Here is a 23,029-nt window from a genome sequence, read left to right on the forward strand (position 1 = left end):
AGCCCAGTGGTTCTCGGACCCAGGTGATCTTGGGCAACTCCAAGAGCAAAATGTAGGGGAGGAGGGAAGTCATTTGAGCCAAAGATCAGCAGCTCTTCAGAACAGACTTGAGAATACTACCACACCTGAAGACATTGAACAGTTTTTGCTGAACTACCTCAAGGAAAAGGAGATAGCACATGGAAATGTCTCAGATTTTGATGAGGAAGGTAACTATAATTTATTTTGGCTTAGTTGTTTTTTTCTTTCTGAAGCAGATTATTGTAAAAACAATGAAACATGATCATGGAAAGTTTGGAAATAGGAAAAGTCTCTCTTAACCCCACCATGCTAACATAGGCGGTCTCACTTTTTGTGTAATCTTTTCCCATTCTTTTTTGTTGTGACCTCAGTTTAAATGCATTATGCCCTTTTTGCAGTTAGTTATATAATAAGGAATTCTCCATGTTGCTATAGAGTTTTAATAATTAATGTTTTAATAGCTGCTGCTAAGTATCCATTCCCCTGTGGGAAGTTTAGGTTGCTTCTAGCTTTTCTCTCTAATAAACAGAGCTGCAGAGGATGATTCTGTGCACGTGACCTTTTCCTTCTTTTTGCATACTTCTTTATAAATCCCAGAAGGGGGGTTTCTGGGTCAAGGATATGAACATTAGTTTATGCTTGCCAAATTGCCTTCCAGAAAGGCTGTATCCATTTATACCTTCCCTTCAGCAGTGCAGGATGAATACTTCTTTTGCCACAACCTTACCAACATTGGCTATCACCAGTTTTACCTCTTGCTAAATGAAAATGGTGCTTGTTATTTTACTTTGCATTTTTCTGATCAATGGAAAGGTTGAACATCTTTCTCTAGGCTTCTTTCCTGACAATGTTTTTACTTATAGCCATTGTCTATTCATATGCTGTGTTCATTTATTTATTGGTGGGAGAAGGGCTCAGTGTTTTTCTTACCAATTTATATGATAAAGGAGAAGGGAGTTTAGGCTAGCTGAAGCCCTGGCCTGTTGTTTTATTCACAAGTTCAATCTGGAGCTTCAGGTCACAAAAGGATTAATAAATTATTAGAATCTCCTCTGCAAATATAAAATGCCAAGTTATAATGAGCTTGGTGGTCTCAGAACTAGCCTAAATTGAACTGAGTCCCAAATTAGTTTGTTAGGTTGGAATCGAGCAGATTTCTTTTCTCTTTTTGGTGATTTCTACTCTGAGACTCTGATGAACTGAAGCCAGGACTTCCAGGATAACAGGAAATAATAGCTCAATGCAACTAACTACGACAAATTCCTTCTAAAGAGCAAGGCAGCATCCCAGGGCCCACATAATGATTTGTGCTGAGGTGAGTCATTGGTTTTCCCAAGGACAGAGTTTTCTGATCAGAAATCTATCAGGCTTTTTCTTCTGTTTTGTTTCTTGAGCCATCCCAATCCTTTTCTTGAACTGCACCCCTCACTCAGACCTGAAGAAGGGGAGGCAGTTTGATCCCTCGCAATCTGGATTTGCCATTCTTGTTTGAAATTCTAGCAGTGTCAGTGAATCCATTCTTTCATGATTAGGATCTTCTGGTTCTAGTTGATGTTCACTAGGAGCAGACTGAATGAATCAAACCTTTCTTTCAGTAACAAAAATCCGTGTCCCTCAAGTAACATTCTGCAATAGGTGAATTTCACACAACAAATCCTCTGGGAAGAAAAGCACAGCCTTATCATTCTTATAATTGTCATTTATCAGGCACACACCACACACTTGGCATTATAAAGAATGTTTGGCTTGATGTTGGCTTGACATGCATTTTTGTTTGTTTGTTTTAACCACAATAAAAGCACCTTGTTTATCTGAGGTCCCTTTCTCCAAGAAATCCAAGCACTGTTTAAATGCATTTTTGTTTATCTCTTCAGCATCTGTTAGAGACAGGTGTGGCCTCTACTGTAAGATTCTGTTTTCCAACAGAGGAAACTGAAATGGGAAAAAGTTAAGGGAGCAATGCTCAGCTTAACGGAAATGAGCACAGCTGGCAATGGGGGTACAGGGGGAAGCTGAAGGCTATAAGGAAATAGAGGGAAATTTTCAGGGTAGGGATTTTGACCTGGGTTTCATGAAACTCTCAAGTCTTATTGTTTTAATTTACAAACGTATACCTCTTTCATGCAACAAAGCACTCTAGGCAGTGAAAGAATAAGAATAGCTGGAGACTTCATTCATTTAAGTCTCCACAAGCAAAGAAGGTGTGCATGCTTCATTTCTTTTTTCAGATGAGGTAACGTGGGATGAGAGGATTGATTAGAGGCTGTGCAGGCAAGACTTGAATCGAGCTCCTCTAGCCAAACCCCATCCCTGTGTATTGCACCAAGCTGCCCCAGTGTTATCTCTCATACAAAGATAAGTAAGGCTTAATCTTGGCCATCAAAAGATCTTAAAGGCTGGTGGCAAAGACAGACATGGACCATGTACCCCTGTCAGTCAGAGGATGAACCAAGGGGAAAGCAGAAAGGGCCAAAGGCCACCCAGGGCACTGTGCATCCTCGAGGCTTCATATTACAGCCTTGCTCTCTTATGTTTTTATTGTAAATATTTGTTCATGGAAATTTAGAAAAGACCAAAGGTATAGGGAAGAAATAAAAATCATGTAGTAGCTCAACACCCATCTCTGTTAATATTTTGTTGTACTTCTGTCTTTATAAAAAAATTTCTATAACAGTGCTCACACTGTGTGCAGTTTTGTATCCTCCTTTTCTCTTTTTAACACAATATTATTTCATAAGCATTCCCCCTTGTCATTAAAGCCCATGGTAAACACAAAGTTTAGGGCCCTCATAACATGTTATTGTATGGCTGTACCAAGTTTACAAAACCATTCCCCCCGAGTGGACATGGAGGGTTTCCCCCCAGTTTTTAGCTGTTACAGTGCTTTGGTGAATATCTTGACTCATATCGTGAGCCAAATTTAACACAGTGTCCTTAGGATTAGTTTCTAGACATTTTTCTTCATAAGTCCTATTCCGGATCTGAGGTTGGAAGATCAAGTTGAAGTCAAGCGTCTCTCATGAAATACTGTCCCCGTGTATGCTCTTTTTCCAGAGGAGCAGTCAGACCCTCCCAAAGTGGACGAGAATGACGCTGGCCCCCATGTGGAGCCCCCACTGCCACTGCAGATCCAGATAGCCTCAGATGTGATGGAGCGCTGCATCCACTTGTTGTCAGATAAACGTCTGACAATCCGCTTGAAGGTCAGTGTGCGGCCCTCTCCCTGCATTCAGAGCAGAGGGACTCGGGTTCGGTCTGGTGGCAGAGACTGCAAGGATAAGCAAGTAGCTGCCCTTATCTCCTGGTCCGTGCGTGCTGGCCAGGAGAAGCCATCAAGAGGAATTTATCTGTGGGATGACATTCTTAGGTCTTTTTGTATAGGTTCAACTGCCAAAAGGAGCCAAATCCCCTTTGTGGAATTAAAATCCACAAAGTTTTGGAGAGTCATTGAATTTCCAAGGGAAAGAAAGGTATGTGCTTTGGAAAGGCTATCATTTTCTGAGCTGACTTAATGCAAGATGTAGGTTTTAGTACTTTAAAGTAATGGTCATTCTTCCAAGCCTGACGCTAGTCTTATCTCTGTTCTGTGTCTATTTTCATCCGAGGAAAAACACCAACACCGTTCTTAATCTTACATCTTCCTTTGCTGGCAGTTTCCCAAGCAGCAGTCCCATCAGCAAGGACTTAAACTGTGCAGTTATGATTCCAATAGCACAGTGGGGTCCAGTGGGATAGGCATTGGGGACAGGGCTTTCAGAATCATTTGGGGGAAGATCTTAATATCCAAAAGAAACAACACAGCCTGGCCTGCTGCTCCCCACCCACAGCAGGAGGGAGAAAGAACTGCCTCGATGGATTACTCTTAGTGTTGAGAGCAATTGCCCTGCTCAAGGGTGGGGGCTGGGAAACCCTGCTCCACAGACCCCCTCAAACCTCAGCCTCTGTGTTGTGTGGAATTAGTGTTCCCAGAGACACTTGTTAATATGCGCCCGTTGTTCCATTTAGGAAGCACTTTTCCAGTGCCTGCTCCATGCAAGGCTTTGTCTGGTTGATACATTAGAGAAGTGTCTTCCCCTTCATGGAGACTTTGTAGCAGTTGTATATACATTGGAGTCAGACCTACAGACCTGAGTTCTAATCCTGGCTGTGCCTCTTACTAGCCATGTGACCTTCAGTAATTAATTCACCTGTTTGAGCCTCAGATTCTTAATCTGTAAAGTGGAGATGATGGTACCTACCTCACTGGGTTATTAATTAGAAATACAAAACAGTTAGCATCTGGTATCGCAAAAACACTCATTCATTTGTTCATTTATGTACTCAGTACCTAATGAAGACTGGTACAGGTAGCCCAGCTGGTGTGGCACAGTGGTTGAGTGTCGACTCATGCACCAAGAGGTCACTGATTCGATTCCTAGTCAGGGCACATGCCCAGGTTGTAGGCCAAATCCCCAGTGGTGGGCATGCAGGAGGCGGCCAATCGAAGTTATCTCTCACCGATGTTTCTCTCTCTCTAAATCAATAAAGAAAAAAATTTTAAAAAGAAAAAAGACTGCTACAGGTTAAGTAGAGGGTGTACAGAAGGAAAGAAGCAGATGTAGTCCCTGTCTTCATGGAACTTTCCATCTGTTTTGGGGAAAGAGGCAATACACAAACATACACTTGCAGGCTGAGGAAATGCCGTGAAGGGAACAAGCAGATTCTGTGATAGAAAACAATAATTCACCTGTGTAGTAAACATGTATTGAAAACCTACTCTACCAAACTCTGTTGAATAAGACAGAGCTTACATTCTGATTTAAACCAGATTGTCCGGAAGGCCTCTCTGAGGTGGTAATATTTAAACTTAAAAGTTTGAGAAGGAGCCAACCATGCAAAGGGCAAAGGCAGAGAGAACATTCCAGGCAGAGGAGGGAAGTGCGTGTCTTTGAATCAGTGAGACATGACGTAACCTGCCCAGTTAATCACAGAACTCCAATTCAAAGCCGGTCAGTGATGCCAACACCCTTGCCACTGTGTCACTGCTCTCCACTGTGTACTGAGGTTATCCCGTTCCCCTGCCTAACTGTTCACCCCTCAAGGGCAGGGCTTCCTTTGTTCTTTGTTTCTTTTCTAGTCTTAGCGTGATCAGCACATAGTAGGCACTTAATAAAGGTTTCCTGCTTAATGTTGACCAACTCCACTCTGTCTTCCTGACGCAGACACGTGCCCTCACCGGCTCTGTGAAGGTGGCCCAGCTGTGTGGGAGGGAAGCTGCCCAGCTGTGTGGGAGGGAAACCTGCCCAGCTGTGTGGGAGGGAAGCTGCCCAGCTGTGTGGGAGGGAAGCCTGCCCAGCTGTGTGGGAGAGAAACCTGCATTGCTGACCACTGCCCATGCTACCGAAGCAGACCTGTTTTCAGTGAGCTTGGAGAGAGGAGAGATCAGGAAGGTGAAAAATGCAATTTATATCTAGGCTACCCCAAACTTCCTTCTGAGATTGGCCTGTATCTCAACCGCCTACTGGACCTCTCCCTTTAGGAGTAACAGAGCTTGATCTCACCTAACCTCTTTTTTTAAAAATCCTCACCTGAGGACATTCTTGCATTTATCTTCAGATAGAGCAGGAGGGAGAAAGGTAGGAAGAGAGAGAGAAACACCCATGTGAGAGAGACACATGGAGTGGTTGCCACCCACACGACCCCAACCGGGGCCGGGGACAAACTGCAACCGAAGTACATGCCTTAGCGGGAACTGAACCCAGGACTTTCTAGTCTGTGGGCCAACTCTCTAACTGCTGAGCCAAACCAGCCAGGGCACACCTAACCTCTTGACTGTACCCCTCCATTGCTCCTGTCTCATTAAGCAGTGCCTGCATCTATTTTGTTGCTAAGCCTGAACCCAAACAGATCTTTATTTTTTTTTAATATGTTTTTATTGATTTTTTTTATTGAGAGGGAAAGAGAGAAAAACATTGATCTGCTGCCTCACATATGCACCCTGACTAGGGACTGAACCAGGGACCAAACCCGCAACCTGGGCCTGTGCCCTGACCAGGAATCAAACTGGTGACCTTTCAGTGCACAGGACGATGCTCAACAAACAGCCACTCATGCCAGGGCCCAGGTAGCTCTTTTTGACATCTCTCTTCATCTCCCCAATGTCGAGTCTTCCAGCGATTTAAACATTTCATCTCCTAAACAGATAACAGATCCTTTCACTTTGCAGCCTCTGTCATGTGGCCACCTCACTTTCCTCTCATGTGGACATGTGCCGTGGCCTCCAAAAGGGCCTCCTCACTTCTGTCCCGCTTGAAGTCCTTTCTCCATCCGGCAGCCAGAATGACCTTTTAAAAACATGAATTATATCATGCCACTTTCCTGCTTAAAACATTTTGATGGCTCCCCACTGCCCTTAACATGGTAATTCTTAACATGGTACCTGTGTGGTCAGCCCCGTCTTACCACTCCTGTCATGCTCCGCACTACCTGCTGCAGTTTTTAAGCACCGCAAGCTCCCCCACCTCCGGTCTTCCTTGTCACTATTCCCAGTTCTTCCCCTCTGTGCTCATGATGAACCCTACTCATCTTTTATGTACCCTTTGGAAGATTGCTTCCTCCCACTAGTTGCAACTGGTAATCACCCCTTTATTTGGGTGTTACCTAATTAAGGTCTTTCTGCTGCTGACCATAAGTCCCACAAAGGCAAGGAAGCATGTGTATATTGCCCCTGTGTCCACACCCAGTACCTGGCCAGTACTTGGCCAGTTGTTAGGACTCAGTAAATACTTATCCAGTTAATGAGTTTCTAAATTTCATTCTCTTAAAATGAATGAAATGAATGAATGACCAAGAATCTGGTTTCAAGCCTGTCCTCTCTTCTGAAGCCATGCCCTCTTCCTTTCAGGTCTTGGATGTGCTGGATCTGTGTGTGGTAGTTCTGCAGTCTCACAGGGACCAGCTCCTTCCCTTGGCTCACCGGGCCTGGCCCCCGCTCGTGCAGCGACTCACAAACGACGACCCCCTGGCAGTGCTCAGAGCCTTCAAGGTACTGCCATGGTGGCCCACTGCTGGCGCAGAGCTCACCAGTGTCTTTTGGGATTGGTTCGCTTTTTATCTGATTGCAGTATAATATACGTTGAAGAAAGTATAGAAAAATCAGAAAAGCACAAAGAAGAAAATAAAAGCCAGTTTCCTTCTGAATTGGAAGCAGGTGAACTAGTAGATGAAAAGACCATCATATTTATTGAGCACCCACTGGGTGCCAGGTAGTGTGTGTGACACTTCCCCATATATGAGCTCATCTCCTTACAGGAGCCACGCAAGGTGGATACCATTATTTCGTTTTTGACAGAGAAGGAAACAAGCTCAGGGAAGCTAAGGAATTTTCTCAAGATCACACAGCTAGTGACAGAACCCAAATCTGGGAGTTCATGCTCATGTTCTTTGCACTGCACAAGAGTCAAGGTAAAGGGACCTGGATTCTAGTAATGGATATCCTCTGCCAGCCATGTGACTTTGGGCAAAGCCCAGGACCACCCATTCCAGGTTGGGCTTAGGAAGACCTGTCCCATCTTCCTCATAGTGTTGTTGTCAAGGATAAAATGGAACTGTTGGGTGAAATGCTTTGAAAAATTAAAAGCCCTACATATATATAAGGTATAATTCTCCCTGACTTAGTTTGGCTTGTATTAGCTCACACATTTTTGCTGATTTATTTATATTCTTCCTTGTTCTAAAAAGCACTTAAGGCAACCTACAGAGATACATTTACCGTGGCAAGCTGGTATAAATTAGAAGTAGGTGAACAAGATGAGGCAAGGAAAAAAGATGCAGAGGGATATAAAAATGAGCCAGGAATGCAGCTAAGATACTTGGTGAAGGTAATATGGTTTTCTGTAAGATCTTCAGCATATACCTGATCAAAACACAAGCTTACATTGAAAACATATAAAATTGTTGGTATTTTTTTCAAAAACAACACACAAAATGATGTGTGTAGGGGGCGGGGGTGGGTGGAGAGAGAGCAAGAGAGAAAGAAAGGAGAGGGGGAAGTCACAAGGAGGTCTTGCTAAATCTTATTCAGATGTGCTGCTTTCCTTTATGAAAATTAATAGGTTATCTGAAATGACAGCAAGTTAGAAAAATGAAAACTATACAGATGTGTGTGCTGTAACTGAGGCTTCCTTCCACCGCCAGCCATGCTGATGGCCCCCGAGGTCCGGAAGGCCTTGTGCAGTCCAGCTGAGGGACCCGACGCAAGCACCTCACTCTCTGCGAAGTCGGCAAGCGCTCTCTGTGCTGGTTATGCCTTGCTTACCAATTTTTAAAGAAATTCCCGTTATCCTGTATACTCAGTCTTGTGCAACGGGGCAAAACATTTCAATATGTTCTGCTAGAGAAAGTTTAAAACGAGACATGCAAAGAAACTGCCTGTTGTGAGAGATGGAATGAGGGTGATGTACATAAGAGATTGTGCAGTGGAACAGAAGGAACTCCGCCTCGGCTCCGACCACTGGGGACCCTGCCCTGACTCAGCCAAGGACTCGCCAGCCGCTGCCCTCCCGATCCGCATGCGGCAGCAGCCCGGCCTCAGTGTCTGTGTTTGTTCAGCCAGCTAGAGTTAAAAACACAAGTCTTATCTTCAGGAATGTTAGGAAGATTCAAGAGATGATCTGTGTGAGCTGCTTTAAAGGTCTTTTTTTTTTTAACAAATAAGGGGAAAATCAAGGAATTAATCATATTCGGTCAACCCAAGATTTCTCTGAATTATTCTCTGTGTAATCTGTACTTGTAAATAGAAGCAGCCACATCTTGAGAGCAGAGTCCTCCAAATTCATAACTGTCAGAATCACAAACCATGGGCAAGGAATTAACAGCAGTAATTCTCTTTTTTTCTTTTTTAAGGGAAGACCTAGATGAAATTGAATTACCAAGCACTCTTTAGCTCTCTTGCTGCCTTGGCGATGTTCAGTCACCAGCTTGGGGTGGGGATGGGGGGCTGTTTCTGCAGGTTTTGCGTACCCTGGGAGTCAAGTGTGGCGATTTCCTCCGAAGCCGGTTCTGCAAAGATGTCCTGCCAAAGCTGGCTGGCTCCTTAGTCACCCAGGCTCCCGTCAGTGCCAGGGCTGGACCAGTTTACTCCCACACGCTGGCCTTCAAGTTGCAGCTGGCCGTCTTGCAGGGCCTGGGCCCCCTCTGCGAGAGACTGGACCTAGGTAGGTACCAGCCAGTCTCACCTGGACACACACACTGCATTCTGTCTCACACCCACCATTGCACTGTCCACTTGGCCATGCTCCCCTCATTTCCCCTCAGGTGTGCAGCCTTCAGTCTCAGTTTGGCCTCATTTATCCACTTACGCTGATGTGCATTTTGACTTGTGGGATGATGTACAGAGCCCACGGGCCTCTTGCCTGGCTCTTCCAGTTTCACCAGACAGCAGTTGGTTACTGCTTGTCCCAAATGAAGTCTGAGGGCCAGTGCTTGTTTTTCCTCTCTGCAGGTGAGGGTGACCTGAATAAAGTGGCTGATGCCTGCTTGATTTACCTCAGCGCCAAACAGCCCGTGAAATTACAAGAGGCTGCCAGGAGGTATGTCTGCTTGATCATCCACATCTCTTTACGTTTGTCCTAAATTATATATGATTTGCTAATGGCAGGCAGAGTTGAGGCATCTCTGCACTTTCCTCTTCCCTTGCTAGACAAGGTGATTTCTTTAACTGCACCACCTCTAGAGATGGTATTTTTACTAGATGCATTCCTCTTTGCAAATAACCTTTACCTCTGCTGCAACGTCAGCAACAATGCCCAAGGGGCAGAAAGCAGAAAGATGGTGTGCTGGAGGGGACAGAGCACTCCCCCGCTGGAGGGTGGTCTGGTGACCAGGTGACCCTGGCACCTGTCTGGGTCTCATCTCCCTATCTACAAAATGAAAGCATTGGGTTACTGATCTTACATACCTTGACTCCAGGGAGCATCTTAATGGGCGTCAGGTGCCACGAATCCTCACAAATTATATGCAAAATTGGTGTGCGCAAGTGGACACATATGTGCCTTTCTCTGGACGGTGTTCTTACCTTCGTCCAATTATAATAGGAGTCTGTGAACTAAGACATCTTCAGAACCACTGGGTTAATGGCTTAAAGGTCCTTTTCTGACTCTGAAATTTTGTGACTCTCCTTTCCATGAGTTTTGCTTACTTGAGAATAGCTGTGCTGTCTCTAGTGGAAGAAGCTGTATCTGGTTCCCTGAGTCCTACAGGATTTTTCTCAAAAGCTGAAACTCTGAGCATAGCAGTGTTCCCCAGACTTGAGATCCACAGTGCACTCTGGCCCCCTTTGTCCAGCTGCACCCTGAACTACCATCCCCTGGATGTCAGCTGCTGGAGCAAAAGCTGGCCTGTGTGTCCCTGCAGCTCCATGTGCTGGAGCAGAGAAACAGTCCGTCCCACTTCTGAGGCTTCTGGAAACATGTGCCGGGCTTCCTTGGTGGGGTGGGAGTAATCTCATTCCCTGAGGGGCTGAAGACTGCGAAATGAGGAAAGCGTACTTGCTCCCTTAGAAACCTGGCACTGTCTGGGAGGGATGGAAATATATTTTTAATTGATTTATTGTCCTTTGCAATTGCTCTTGATTTCCCCAGTTCGTTTTTTCTTTCTGTCTCTTTCCCATCACATCCCTTTAGAGCCGGAATCAGTCATGGTTTCTCCAGCACAGGGGTGCATCCTAACCAGCTTCTCATCCCCAGGCATTCTGTTCCTTAGAGAACCAACTTAGGGTGAAAATGGCCTCCCCTGGGCAGTGTCCCGGAAGCTAACTGTGCTATGATTTCAAGTACTATTCAAGAACATGAGTTAATCTTGAAGTAAATTCTTTTGTGTGCCTGTTACAACCAAGAGTTACGAAGATCTGACATTACAGTCCCTGTCCCATTCTCCTTCTTCTATACCCATCCATACTCGTTCTTTGAGTTGAGACCCATCAAGCAAGCTAGTACTCACAATTCATTATCTTTCCATTTTATTTCACTTGCCACAAAAGCCAGTTAAACCCAGAATTGGGCCTCGCTGAATCTGGAGTTGGTGTTCAGGTGCCTGGGAGGAGAAAAATGCAGCCAGACAACTTGACTGCGGCGCCTTTGTTTGCTCCTTGGCATTCATTCCAGTCGGGGTTGAGTCAGATGACCTCCCTCTGGCCGGGCTGGGCGGGGAGGAATTGCAGGGTTGATTGCTTCACAAACGCATCATCTGCACACTTATTTTGTAGTCAGGGGAGAAAACATCGGTGTTGGCCTTGATCTGGAGTTGATTTGGCAGCCTGATTCAAAAATTAATAAGCTCTCTAAATGGGAGAGGAAGCCGGAGACAATGGGAAACCTGGTCGCTTTGTGAGCGTCATTACCGAGTGGAGAGAGGGAGATGGGCGGGCCGATTAGCACTGAAACAGCCCTACCTACCGGGACTGATGGAAAGGTCAGCAAATGGCTGCCCCATCCATCCAGTTGTTTGTCGTTAATTCTTCTCTTTCCTTCACACCTCACATCCATTCCAGAAGTGAAGCCTGTCTACTGAACTTACAAAATCTCAAACTGCCGGCTTCTCATCACCTCCCAGCCTCCAGGTCAGGCCAGACCACCCTCATCTCTGTAACCTGAATGGCTGCAGAAGCCTCCTTGCTGGCCCCCTGCTTCCACACCTGCCCCTCAGTATTCCCCGCACAGCAGTCAGTGACTCCCCCACCCACTCATGGGAGAAGAGAAGGCTGTTGTGCTCATTGCCAGGGCCCAAGGGGGAGCCCTGTAGCCAGAGGGGTTGCAAAAACTAGCCTCAGCTCAATACTCAGAAGAACACTACAGCCAGAGCTGTCCAGAGACCCCAGCTCTCTCAGAGGTGGTGAGTGTCCAACACTGTGCACATGACCTGCTTGCTTTGGAAGTGGCCCCTTTGTCTGGCAGGGCTGGTGAGGAAACCTGTGAGGGCCAGAGGCTGATCTGAAAGGAGGGGGTGAGCCCTAGCTTCTACGTCTGCATGTGGGTTGTTGGGACCTCTGAGGGGCAGCCTCTCTGGAGTTGGAATGGAGGCAAACATGGCAGCTCCATAAACATTCCTCTTTGTGTGCATTGCACTTGGCTTTCTCCTTCCTTCTGTTTGCTTTTCCTGGCTCCAAAGAATGACCAAGCCTGTGTTTGCTTTTTTAATTTGTCATATTAAATATAGCCTTTGTGGCAGGCTTTTACGTCAGGCTGTAAACTCTAGAAATGGAAATTGATCAGGGGGTGGTAGATATAACCAAGGCTGTAAATGCTAAGAACGGAGATGCCATTCCAGTTTAATGCTTTTATCTAGCGAATGTGCCTTGTAAAGAGGGGCATAAATCTTGCAACTTGGGGAGGGGTGGGGTAGAGGGCACGGTATAACCTTGCTGTCTGTTACCACCAGGTGTCACTGTTAACTGGCTATGCAAGAAAAATATCAGCTCCCCAAAAGTGCATCTAGTTAAATAACTTCAATGGATAACAAATGAGAAAATCATACTCAGGGTCGGGAGGAGGGGTCAGCATACCACAAGCTGTAAATAAGGCAGTGTCCCTGAGGGTAAACATTGGATTCCAGAATAACAGGTCATATGAGCCGTTCCCCCATCTCAACCGATTTAAATTCCCAAGTGGCCCCAGAAGCCTCTGAGATATCTCCCAGCATGCAGTGGTCCTCCACAGTTCTGTGCCTTTCTGGCCATGGAGCTTTTCCTTCCCAAACACGAAAGGAATTTGAGATGCGAGCACATACCCCAAATTTCTGTGTTGTTCCTTCAAGCCAGTACATGCTGTCAGCCTGGTTCAATTCACCTGTTAAAACCATATTCCCTGAGCCTATCTGAGCAGCCTCTGAGGCTCCCTGTCTTTTCACAGGGAGGTCTTAAATCATCCAATGAATCTTCCACCCTGGGGCTATAAGGAATAAACAGGGCAATGCCTACTTTTATTATTATTATGTATTATTGTGTATTTTTATTATGTATTTTCTTGTTTATTAATTTTTGTTAGATGTTTCTCCTTTTCCCCCCATTAACACCCTCCTCCCTGCTCCTGCCCACCCCCCTTTCACAGTTTTATTGTCTGTGTCCATTGGTTATGCATATATGCATATAAGTTCTTTGGTTTATCTCTTCCCGCCCACCCCACCCCCTTTCGACTGGTAATACTTATTTTTAAAAGATGAAGTCCGTGCCCTGCAAGACTCATGATGAAGGAACAGTGCTTTTAGGCCACTTGCTCTGCACCCCAGTCCCACCTCCACCTGCCAATCCTAGAATCCAGGTGGGGATGCAGGTGCTGGCAGGTAGTAACCAGCTGGTCACCTCTGGTTGTGCAGGTACTGGATGCTGCAGTCTTTGGGGGAGAGGAGTTGGGGTGCCCTCCCAGTGCCTTCTGCCTCACCATTGTATATGAGGGCAAAGAGCACCAGGCTTGGAGGTGCAGATCTTACTGGCTCTGTGACCTTAAGCAAATGACTTAGTTGTCTTTCCCCTCATTTCCTTCCTCTATAAACTTGTGGTGATAACACTTCCTGCTAGAGTCACTGTGCAGATGAATTGCATTAATATGTGAGGGAGTCCACTCAGCGTTCACGCACTCTCCTGGTGAGCTGAGTTGCTCCTATGTGTCAGGCACTGTTCTAGGCACTGAAAATGGCAGAGATCCAAAGAGGGGGCCTCTGCCCTCGTGGCGCTTGTGTTTCAGACATAGATTTGTGTGTGAATACACACCTGTGTGGGATGTGTGTGTGTGTGTGTGTGTGTATATATATAAATAAAAATTTACCGCCCTGGCCGGTTTGGCTCAGCGGTTAGAGCGTTGGCCTGCGGTCCTGAGAGACCCGGGTTCGGTTCCCACTAAGGGCATGTACCTCGGTTGCAGTTTGTCCCTGGCTCTGGTCAGTCCTGTGGGTGGCAGCCACTTGATGTGTCCCTTTCACATCGATGTTTCTCTCTCTCTCTCTCTCTCTCTCTCTGTTCCTCTCTCTCTCTCCTACTCTACCTGAACAAAAAAAAATGGAAAAATGTCCTCGGGTGAGGATTAAAAAAAAAAAAAAAAAAAAAAAAAAATTTACCAAATATGTGGTTTATTATTTATAGGTTATACACATACATATACACTTGGGCCTGGTATTTTTTGTTGCTTCCTCTTGACTGAAATCGAGACTGTTTTTCTGCCTCAGAATGATCTTTTTCATGTTAATTGTGCCACCTCCCCCTACTGCCCATTTGTTTGAGAAGTCTGGGCCAGGTTTGAAGGTTCATTTACTGACTGACTTCCCCACTTTCTTTCTAGCAGTAGGATCCTGGCCCATCAAAGAACCAGCCGGTGCCTTCAAACCCTGGATGAACAGACTGGCACAGGCTCGTTCATTTCATCCCTGTCAGAGCCCCATCCCCTCTCTCTACCCACACCTGGGCCTATTATATTTGAACGGATCAGGAGCCACAGAGGTGATCCGTTAGTTCAGCTGAGCTTGAAATTAGTAGCTCATCCCCTTAAATGGTGTGGGCAGTGTGTTTGAGCTTGGGCTGCAAGCTGCTTCCCCCTTGGATTGCACCCAACATGGAAATGAGGGCACTCCTAATATTTTTCCTTTCGACATTTGATGAATAGTTGACAAATCCAGACCCAAGTAGTTAGCTTTCCCATTATCCATCTTTTGACAGGCATTGCTGCTTTTCTTTCCCAAGCTCATTGTTCTAAAAATACACTCAGATCTGAAGCTGTTCACTGTGCACATATAGGCGTGATTTCCTGGTGTCAAAGATAAGAGACATCTGCCATGCAGATTACAAACAAAGCGGGTTGCTGGGCTTCAGATCTGAAGGCAGGGACCTCTGTGCTACTTAAATCGAATGCTGCTCATCCTTTCCCGTCTTCCTCAGTGTTGTCGTGTGATTGATAGTCTGCCAGGGCCAACCATTTTACCACCCAGTGGGAAAGGCAGGCCTGGGATGTGCGTATGCACGTACGGACCGTGCTGGGTCGGGAACCAGGATGTTCTCGGTGCTCTTGGTAGCTGGACCACCTGCACAAGGTGGATTTCAGATAGCACGATCCTGGGCAGACCACAGGTAGCCATGTCATCACTCTGCAGGGTCTGTGGTCTGTCTTGAACACTTGAGAGGCTGGAGTGGATGGGATGATCTCAGTACCTAGTACAGTAGCCAGGAAAATGGCCTCAATTGTCTGTTACACATGTATTTATTTAAAAGATTGTTTGGGGGTGAGCCAGGGGCTGTGTTGAGAGTTGAAGGATTTCAAAGATGAATATCAAGTTCGAGTTGGTCTCATGTGGCAGTGTAACCTTGGGCAAGTTAATTTACTTCTCATGGTCTCAGTTTCCTCATTGACAAGACTAGAATAAGCATATCTATTAGTTTCCACCAAATACAGTTATTATAAGGATTCAGTAAAGCCATATAGATTATTCTTTAACACAAAATATCAGCACAGAGTAAAAAGTCAGTAAGTAGTAGTAATCATTACTTAAACTTCCTCCTTATTCCCAAAAAGACCTAGGGCATCTTAAAAATTAAATATGTGCAACAAGAAAAATAGGAAGTGGCCCAGCCAGTGTGGCTCAGTTGGTTGAGCGTCATCCCATGCACCGAGAGGTCACCAATTTGATTCCTGGTCTGGGTTGCAGTCTCAATCCCCAGTAGGGGGCATGCAGTAGGCAGCCAATCAGTGTTTCTGTCTCTCTCTCTCCCTTCCTCTCTCTCTCTCTAAAATCAATAAAAATATATTTTTTAAAGAAAATAGGAAGTGAGCATATATCTTAAAAGGAAAAATAAGAGGAAAGCAAGGTAAAACCAGGGTCAAGGTTAATATATAAAATACAGGCTTAGAGCTGTGTACCCTTTCTAGAGATGAGCCTTCAGTGGGCTCAAGGCTTCCTAACAGACAGAGAGAAGAGGGAAATGCATCTGTTCTACAATTCTGGTCATTACTGGAATTTTTTTTTTAAAGGTTTTTCAGAAAGAAGCATAGCTTTCCTTGGTACTGAACCCTAAGAAAATTTCTCCATGGGTCATCTTAGAAGAACACTGGGTATTGTTGTGACTAATATCTCTAACACTCTTGCAGTAAATACAGTACATTTCCTAGAGCTGTTTCTTACAATATCCATCAGCGGAGGCTGCTGGCTTAGTGCCAGAGCGTGGGTTCCAGGAAAACAGTTCAGGGGAGGGGGACAAAATAGGTAGACTGCTACAAAGATATCTTTATCTTCAAGGGCACAAGTCTTCTCGGGGGGAGCAGAAAACCCTACATGGGGCCAGAGAGAGCAGCCAGTGGGGCCAAGGCCCAAGCCAGCTGCCTCCATGCCTGGCACAGGGCCACTTGGAAAAATCTATGCCCAGCAGCGTCGTCGTCCTTGTGGAATCTAGGCCTGCGGGATGCCTGGAGGCAGGCGAGCTGGCCAGATGGAAGGGACTGCTTTTAAATCCTGCCCCAGTGGGATTTACAACCCTTCTAGTTTCTGTTTTATTTTTGAATTGCCTGTAACAGATTGGTCCTCTCAGTGCCGTATCTTTTTAAATATGCACAAAGCGATGGAGTCATTCCACTGCATTTATGATACTTTGTCTTGTGGTACTTTAGGGGCACGATTAGCATCATAAGCTTCTACTGGTGTTTATGGTTTTAAATCCTGTCCCCATTGCACTTAAATATTTTTAACATCAGTCTCTGTATGAATATGTGAGTTGGAGTTAGATCGATAGATGAATGGTCTTGAACAGGATATAGTTAAGTCTAACGAGAACATATAGCTGCAAAGGTAATTGGTGGTATTTATTTAGAGAGTAAATCGTTGCTTCAAGTCATAATCCTCCATTTTCAGCATTTAGAAACAAAAAACGGCCTCCGTCCAGGGGAAGATAGCTAAATTGAACAGCAAGAAAGGACAGGCTTGAAATACTGGTTAACCAATGAACCAAGACCCATTAGTGTAAATTACCGCGTATAGAAACATCGGCTTACTGCTTGCTGGCTAGGGCACGTCGACACCCTGAGCATCCATTTGTTCAGAAGGAAACACAGCCTCATTTGTAGCATCAGCATGTATGGAGTCACAGAAGAAGAGATGGCCAGAGAAAAGAAGAGCGTGGAGGTCGTTCTGCCGGAGACGAAACAACAGCGAAGCCAAAATAAATTGTGACTCTGCTTGCTTTCCAACAAGTGAGTTGATTTTCTGATTGCATTTAGTCATACCCACGGAGAGACAGGCTGTGCCATGTTTCTAAGGAGACATCCCTGAAGAACTGCTTTACAAGCCCCAAATAAATAAATAAATAAACAGACCACAAAGCCACAAGTTCTTTACCGCTGGCATTTACCCAGACAGCTCGTGGGAGCGTTTTATATATCCAGAAAGAGACAAGAAGCAGCAGATCCCTCAAGCAAGTAATTGACAGAGAAAGAATAGCCTGTCACCCAGGAGAGCTGGAAGCTCTGAATTTCAGTTACAGTTTACTTAGCTGTCCTGGGCCTTGATTGGCCAGTGGTTTTCTAGAGCTCCCTGTGAACAGATGTAGTCTAGACTGAGACGGCGAGGACACACTATGATATTTGCATCTGCCACAGAGGGGTTTCATTTTGGTTTTGCCACATGTAGAGGGAAGGGCCTGTGATCCAGTACCCATGCTTGTGAACCTCTGTAGATGGTTGGAGCTGGAATGGGCCTTAGAACTCATCTGATGCTTCTCCCTCTTTCCAGAGAAGAAAGAAACTTCCCTCCTTCCCGGCTCCACCCCACATGTAACTTCTAGCATGGCCCCCTCCACACTGCATCTGTGATTAGTCTGGAAGCCCTAAAGCCGGAGTCTTTTTGTCCATCCATCCATCCTTGTATCCCACACACCTGGCACAGTGCCTGGTCTAGACCCAGTGCTAAGAAACATTTGGAAAACATGAAGAGACGGGACCCAAACTCAGCCAACCAGATTCTGGTAGCACATTTCCTACCTCCCAGGCCACCTCACCCCAGCGTTGTCACCCTGAGCACCCTGATATCGATCGTAAAGGAATGAGCCTCTTCTGTTGGTTTGGCGTCTGGAGTTTATTAGGTACTTACGGATACCCGTCAATTGTAGAGAGGGCTGAAATGCAGGGAAATGGCTGCCTGCATGAAGTGAAATTCAATAAAACCGCATTTTAAGTGAAAAATCAGTATAAACACCAGGCTTCTTTGCCATGGAAACAGAGGTTGCTTAGAAACTGCCTAACAGCGAGTTCTAAATTTTTTAAAGTCAAGTTATCATTTAAGCTACACGGCCCTACAGGTTATTGAGAGATAATCACTCGCCTCAGGACACTGGGAGGCACGAGGCACAGCTGAGTGCCTCCCCAAACTCTGGGGACCAGATAATCTCTTGATAACTATGCTCCCTGGAGCCACTGGTTTGGGCCTGGGGGAAGGAGAAAGAGATTTTTGTTCAGAAGTTAAATCGTGTACATATATATATTTTTTAAGTGTTTCTCTTTGGGTTTGAAAAAAGATGGAGCTGGCCATTTGGCATGTTCAACAGCCATCTCTGCCGTGTCTCAAGATGTATTAGGAACATTTTCCGGGCAGTTACTGCAGTCAGTTCAAAACAGAGGTTCTGTCTTTGTCTTCTGGCTTTCGATTATGCAGAAGGGCTTCCCCTTTCTGCTCTCCACTCTCCAGGAGACCTAGGGTGGGCAGGCACTGGGCCCAGTGCCAAGTGGTACCAGAGTTTGGAGCAAAGCTGGGCCACTGGGCAGTCAGACAAGATCTCCTGGGTCTCAGGCTCACCTCCCAGGTTCAGAATTTGTCATTCAGAGTTCAGCGGGTTGCATACCGTTTGCCAAGCAAGAGCGCAGCTACGCCTGGGTGTATGGCACGGTATTTACTCCCGACCTCAGGCATGCAAAGGGCAACGAATATTGCGTTCGTTTCTTCCTAAAAATACTGGGCAAGATTATGGACCCCCACCGAGTCAGTGTGAAGGAAATTATGAGTGAAAACAAAAGACAGATGTTTTGCCCTTTTCAGAGTGTCTGGGAATTTTCCATGGCATGGCCATGTGCTGGGGTTGGTAGTGGTAATTATTCCCGAGACACACACACACCTTCTCTGGAAGGAACAGTGTTTTCATTATACACTTCGGAGTGTTTTCCTGTCCTCATCTCCTCAGAGCCTCGGAACAAACCTGTGAGAAGGGTGGGGCGGGTGTGATCGGCTCCCTTTTAAGAAAGAGGAGGAAACAGGTTTGGTGGCAAAATAATTTGCTCTCAGCCACAGGGGTGGGAGAAGGAACTTCACTGCTGTCTGTCCTGCGGGCTCTATGCCTTTAAGAGCTAAGAAATGAAACCCAAAATAATTCTTTGAAGAGTTTGGCTCTTGCTTACTAAAAGGTGAACTTTGTACACATTTTTGCTTTGCTTCTCTGTTAACATTTTATTTAGAGATCTCACAGGGCAAAGAGAGTGGCTTTTTCTTTTCTGTCAACGAATACATACTCGCATTTAACATGTTAAAAAGGACTCAGAAAATGAACATTGTAGCGTTTTCATGCCGTGTAAGTCAGAGCAGAGCTATGACTGAACTGAGCCGTGGCACCATTTTGCTGGGTGGTGCCCAGATCAAAATATTCCTTGAAGCTGAGAGTGTGCCATGCTGTAGTTTGAGAAATCGTTCCAGTTCTTGGAAGGGAAAAAAATCAAATGAAACAATTTGCATTCTAACCGTCTTTGGCACCAAGGAGAACTGTCGACTGTGTCACGTGTAAATAGAAATCTGCTTCCCATTTTTGGTGTGTTTTTCATAATTTCCCTTGCTACTCTAATTATCAAAGATATTTGTTTTTAAACAAAAATTGACTCCCACACAGGCCCCATCTCCTTTCTGCAGTGAAGTGGAAACGATGAATTGGAATATTCTAATCACTTCTCCAGCATCTACCGCCAAGGTTACAAACACAAGATTATCCTAAGTAAAGAAAACTTAAATTGCTTAGGCACAAAACAGGCCAGAAGAATTTTCAAAGTACCCCCCCTGCCCCCCCCCCCCCCGCATCAGATTTACGTAATTAAAAACCAGGATTTAGCTCTGTTTAGCAGGCATCTAAGTCCCTATATGATGCCCAGCTGTCCAGGAGAGGCTCCTAGGAATGGTTGTTAAGAAAATGGGGTCCATCAGATAGCCCCTGCCCACTCTGTTAGTCGGTAGATAGGATCACACGTGTGAGGCAGTGTGTGGGGCTGGATCTGGGTTTTCTCGTTTAAACCTGTGTAAAAGCCTGAGGGAAGTACATCTGCAGTTTCAGAAAGGAGGAGACGGAGACCAAGACAAGTTGAATAACCTTCCACAGCCACTTAACTTTAGAGGTGTCTGCGGTCATGGGAATCCTGTTAGTAACGTTCCCTGGTCCTTCTTGGGTGGTGAGCAGTTGACCTCTCCTTTAGATCCTTGTAGAGAATATACCTGTTCCCGCCCTGGCCGGTTTGGCTCAGCGGTTAGAGCGTCAGCCTGCGGTCCAGAGAGACCCGGGTTCAGTTCCTGCTAAGGGCACGTACCTCGATTGCAGTTTGTCCCCGGCCCTGGTTGGTCGTGCGGGTGGCAGCCACTCGATGTGTCCCTTTCACATCGATGTTTCTCTCTCTCTCTCTCTCTCTCTCCCCCTCCCTCCCTCCCTCCCTCCCTCCCTCCCTCCCTCCCTCCCTCCCTCCCACTCTATCTGAACAAAAAATGGAAAAATGTCCTCGGGTGAGGATTAAAAAAAAAAAAAAAAGATTTAAAGAGAATATACCTGTTCCAGAGAGGGATGCATCTCCATCACCAGTGTGCAGCCCAGGAAGTCCTTACTCACTGTGAGGCCTGTCCAGGCAGGACTGATGGAGAGCGTACCAGGTGCCTCGGATGCAGCAGTGAGCCAAACAGACACGGTCCCTACCCCCACTGTGAGGAGGGGAGGTGGCCAACAGACAAGTAGTTGAGAAGGGTGTCCTGAAAAACAATAAATAAGTAAGGGGCAACCACCTAGGCACAGTGGTCCAGGAAGACTGACCTCTCAGAGCTGGGGATACATGAGCTGAGATGGGCAGGGTGGCCAAGAGAGAGCTGCCCAGCTAGGGAAGGGCCTCGTCCTTCCTGGGGTTGAAAAGCCAGACTGGATCCCTGAGTCAGCTGAGTGTACGAGGTGTACATTTGGATGACTGATACTCATAAATGGGGTATGAGCAGGGAGGAGGCAAGGGTGGTGACCCCACAGTTCAGGCCAAAATAACCCCACCCATGGTAGGCCTGTGGTGACAGGTGGCCCGGGCCCTTCAGCGCCATCTGTGTCATGTGTGGGACACCAGTGCTCTGCCTCTGCCAAGGCTCATGGGACAGGGCTCAGCCAGGCATATCCAACCCACCCAGAGTCCATGGCTGTGCATGGCCAGTGAGGGCCCGCAGACTCAGAAGTTGAGGGCTTGCCCAGGCTCCCCAAGAAGGACTGGGAGCCCTGCCCCAGGGCTGGTCCTGTGAGCCTGTCGTGAAGGGTGGGCCTGTCAGTTGTCTTCCTTCTGAAAACTCCTGCTTTACACGCCAGACCTTGACCAGTTTCTTTGCCAAGATCTTGTTTGATGTCAATATTGTTCTGCTCAGACTAATAACTTTCTTCTGTACGTCAAGGGATATGAAACTCTTCACCACTGTTTCTGTTGGGCTCTGGGACCATCCGAATGGCCCTGTCTTATGAACTAAGTGGTTTGTTCTGCTAGTCAAACGATTTGATGTTTTATCAGTTTTTTCTCAAATAGCCCAGTAAGTTGCCTCCTAGGTAGAACACCAGCAGGTCCCCCCACCCCGTGCCCCCCACCGTCCCCTCACTGCTGTCCCTCTCTCCACAGGGTGTTCTCCCACTTGATGAAGGTAGACCCGGACTCCACCTGGTTCCTCCTGAACGAACTTTACTGCCCCGAGCACTTCGAACCCCCCCACCCTACCCTGCACCCCGTGCGGCTGCGGGGGGCCGCGGGGCCGCAGAACCCGTACATGGCCAACGTGCTGCTCCTGCTGCGGGAGCTGCAGTGAGCCCCTCCCCTGCCTGCGGACGGGCGCTGACCCCGCCCTGGCGGGAGGCGGTGGCAGCAGAGAGAAGACCGTGAAGGTGGATTAGACAGCCGATCGATTTATAAATTGATCGATCACACAACTGCTTAGAAATTGGATTGAAGGAAAGTAGCTGACTGTTATTTATATTTCATACCTGGTGTTTTCAGATGACATTGTCTGGCGGCTCCTAAGGGCTTAACTCCTTAGCTTACTATCTCACAGGCCCCCCACCCCCACACCTCAGAGCTTAAGGACACGGGGTGCAGAAGCCTGTGCTGCTCGTGGCATCGTGTGTCCTCTGGGTGTCGGGACCACAGGGAAGCGTCGCTCTTCCAGGGGTCTTCAGGACACAGCCCAGAGCAGACGACACCTCCCACGCCTCGAATACTGAGATGGGACTACCCTGTTCTTTGGAAGAAAATGAAATAAGACACTTCTTGGATAAAAAGTGTGATCAACAGCTCACTGAAGTTTTTTATTTAAATTGGGTGAGTTTTAAAAAATGAGTGTGTGTTCTGGAATGGATAATCCAGAGCCATGGTGTAAAGATCCACGCAGCATGAAAAAGAAACAGTGAAAAGTTGTCTCCTGTTCCCCAGACATCTGAGTTTTCTCCCCAAAAGCAAACGCTCATGACAATTTTTTGGATTTCTTCTGAGTAGGAGGTTAATTATTCTAACTTCGGGTTGTGGTGGTACTTAAGCCCCAGGTACCCATAACACAGCTGCTCCGGTTGCCAGCACTTGGCAGCCTCGCTTCATCGCTCCCCTGCCTGTTTATCCCCCACCCCACCCACCCCTGGATTATTTTCCAGCAAAACCCAGATGTTGTCTCCAAACCTGTTTTCAAACATGCGATCACAATAGCACTGTCACATACGAAAGTTAGCAGTGGCCCTTTAGCTTGTTCGGTGTGTCATTATCCC

General features: G+C 46.4%; 1 protein-coding gene across 2 annotated transcripts in view; it reads left to right on the forward strand.

Annotated features, from left to right (window-relative positions):
- TTI1 (TELO2 interacting protein 1) overlaps positions 1-22,709 on the forward strand; it is a 47,418-nt gene extending 24,709 nt beyond the window's left edge. The window contains exons 4-9 of one of the 2 annotated variants that reach the window (XM_036245373.1): positions 3-209; positions 3,076-3,224; positions 6,905-7,045; positions 9,011-9,215; positions 9,503-9,590; positions 21,900-22,709. In XM_036245373.1, coding sequence (XP_036101266.1) covers positions 3-209; positions 3,076-3,224; positions 6,905-7,045; positions 9,011-9,215; positions 9,503-9,590; positions 21,900-22,083 — 974 coding nt within the window. In that variant the 3' untranslated portion in view covers positions 22,084-22,709. Of the gene's footprint in view, positions 1-2; positions 210-3,075; positions 3,225-3,402; positions 3,492-6,904; positions 7,046-9,010; positions 9,216-9,502; positions 9,591-21,899 lie in introns of those variants that run through there. The other variant, XM_036245371.1, reaches the window with a different exon arrangement.
- Positions 22,710-23,029: the final 320 nt, after the last annotated feature.

This window comes from Molossus molossus, unplaced genomic scaffold (genome assembly GCF_014108415.1).
Source record: "Molossus molossus isolate mMolMol1 unplaced genomic scaffold, mMolMol1.p scaffold_m16_p_6, whole genome shotgun sequence".
NCBI classification, from domain to species: domain Eukaryota; kingdom Metazoa; phylum Chordata; class Mammalia; order Chiroptera; family Molossidae; genus Molossus; species Molossus molossus.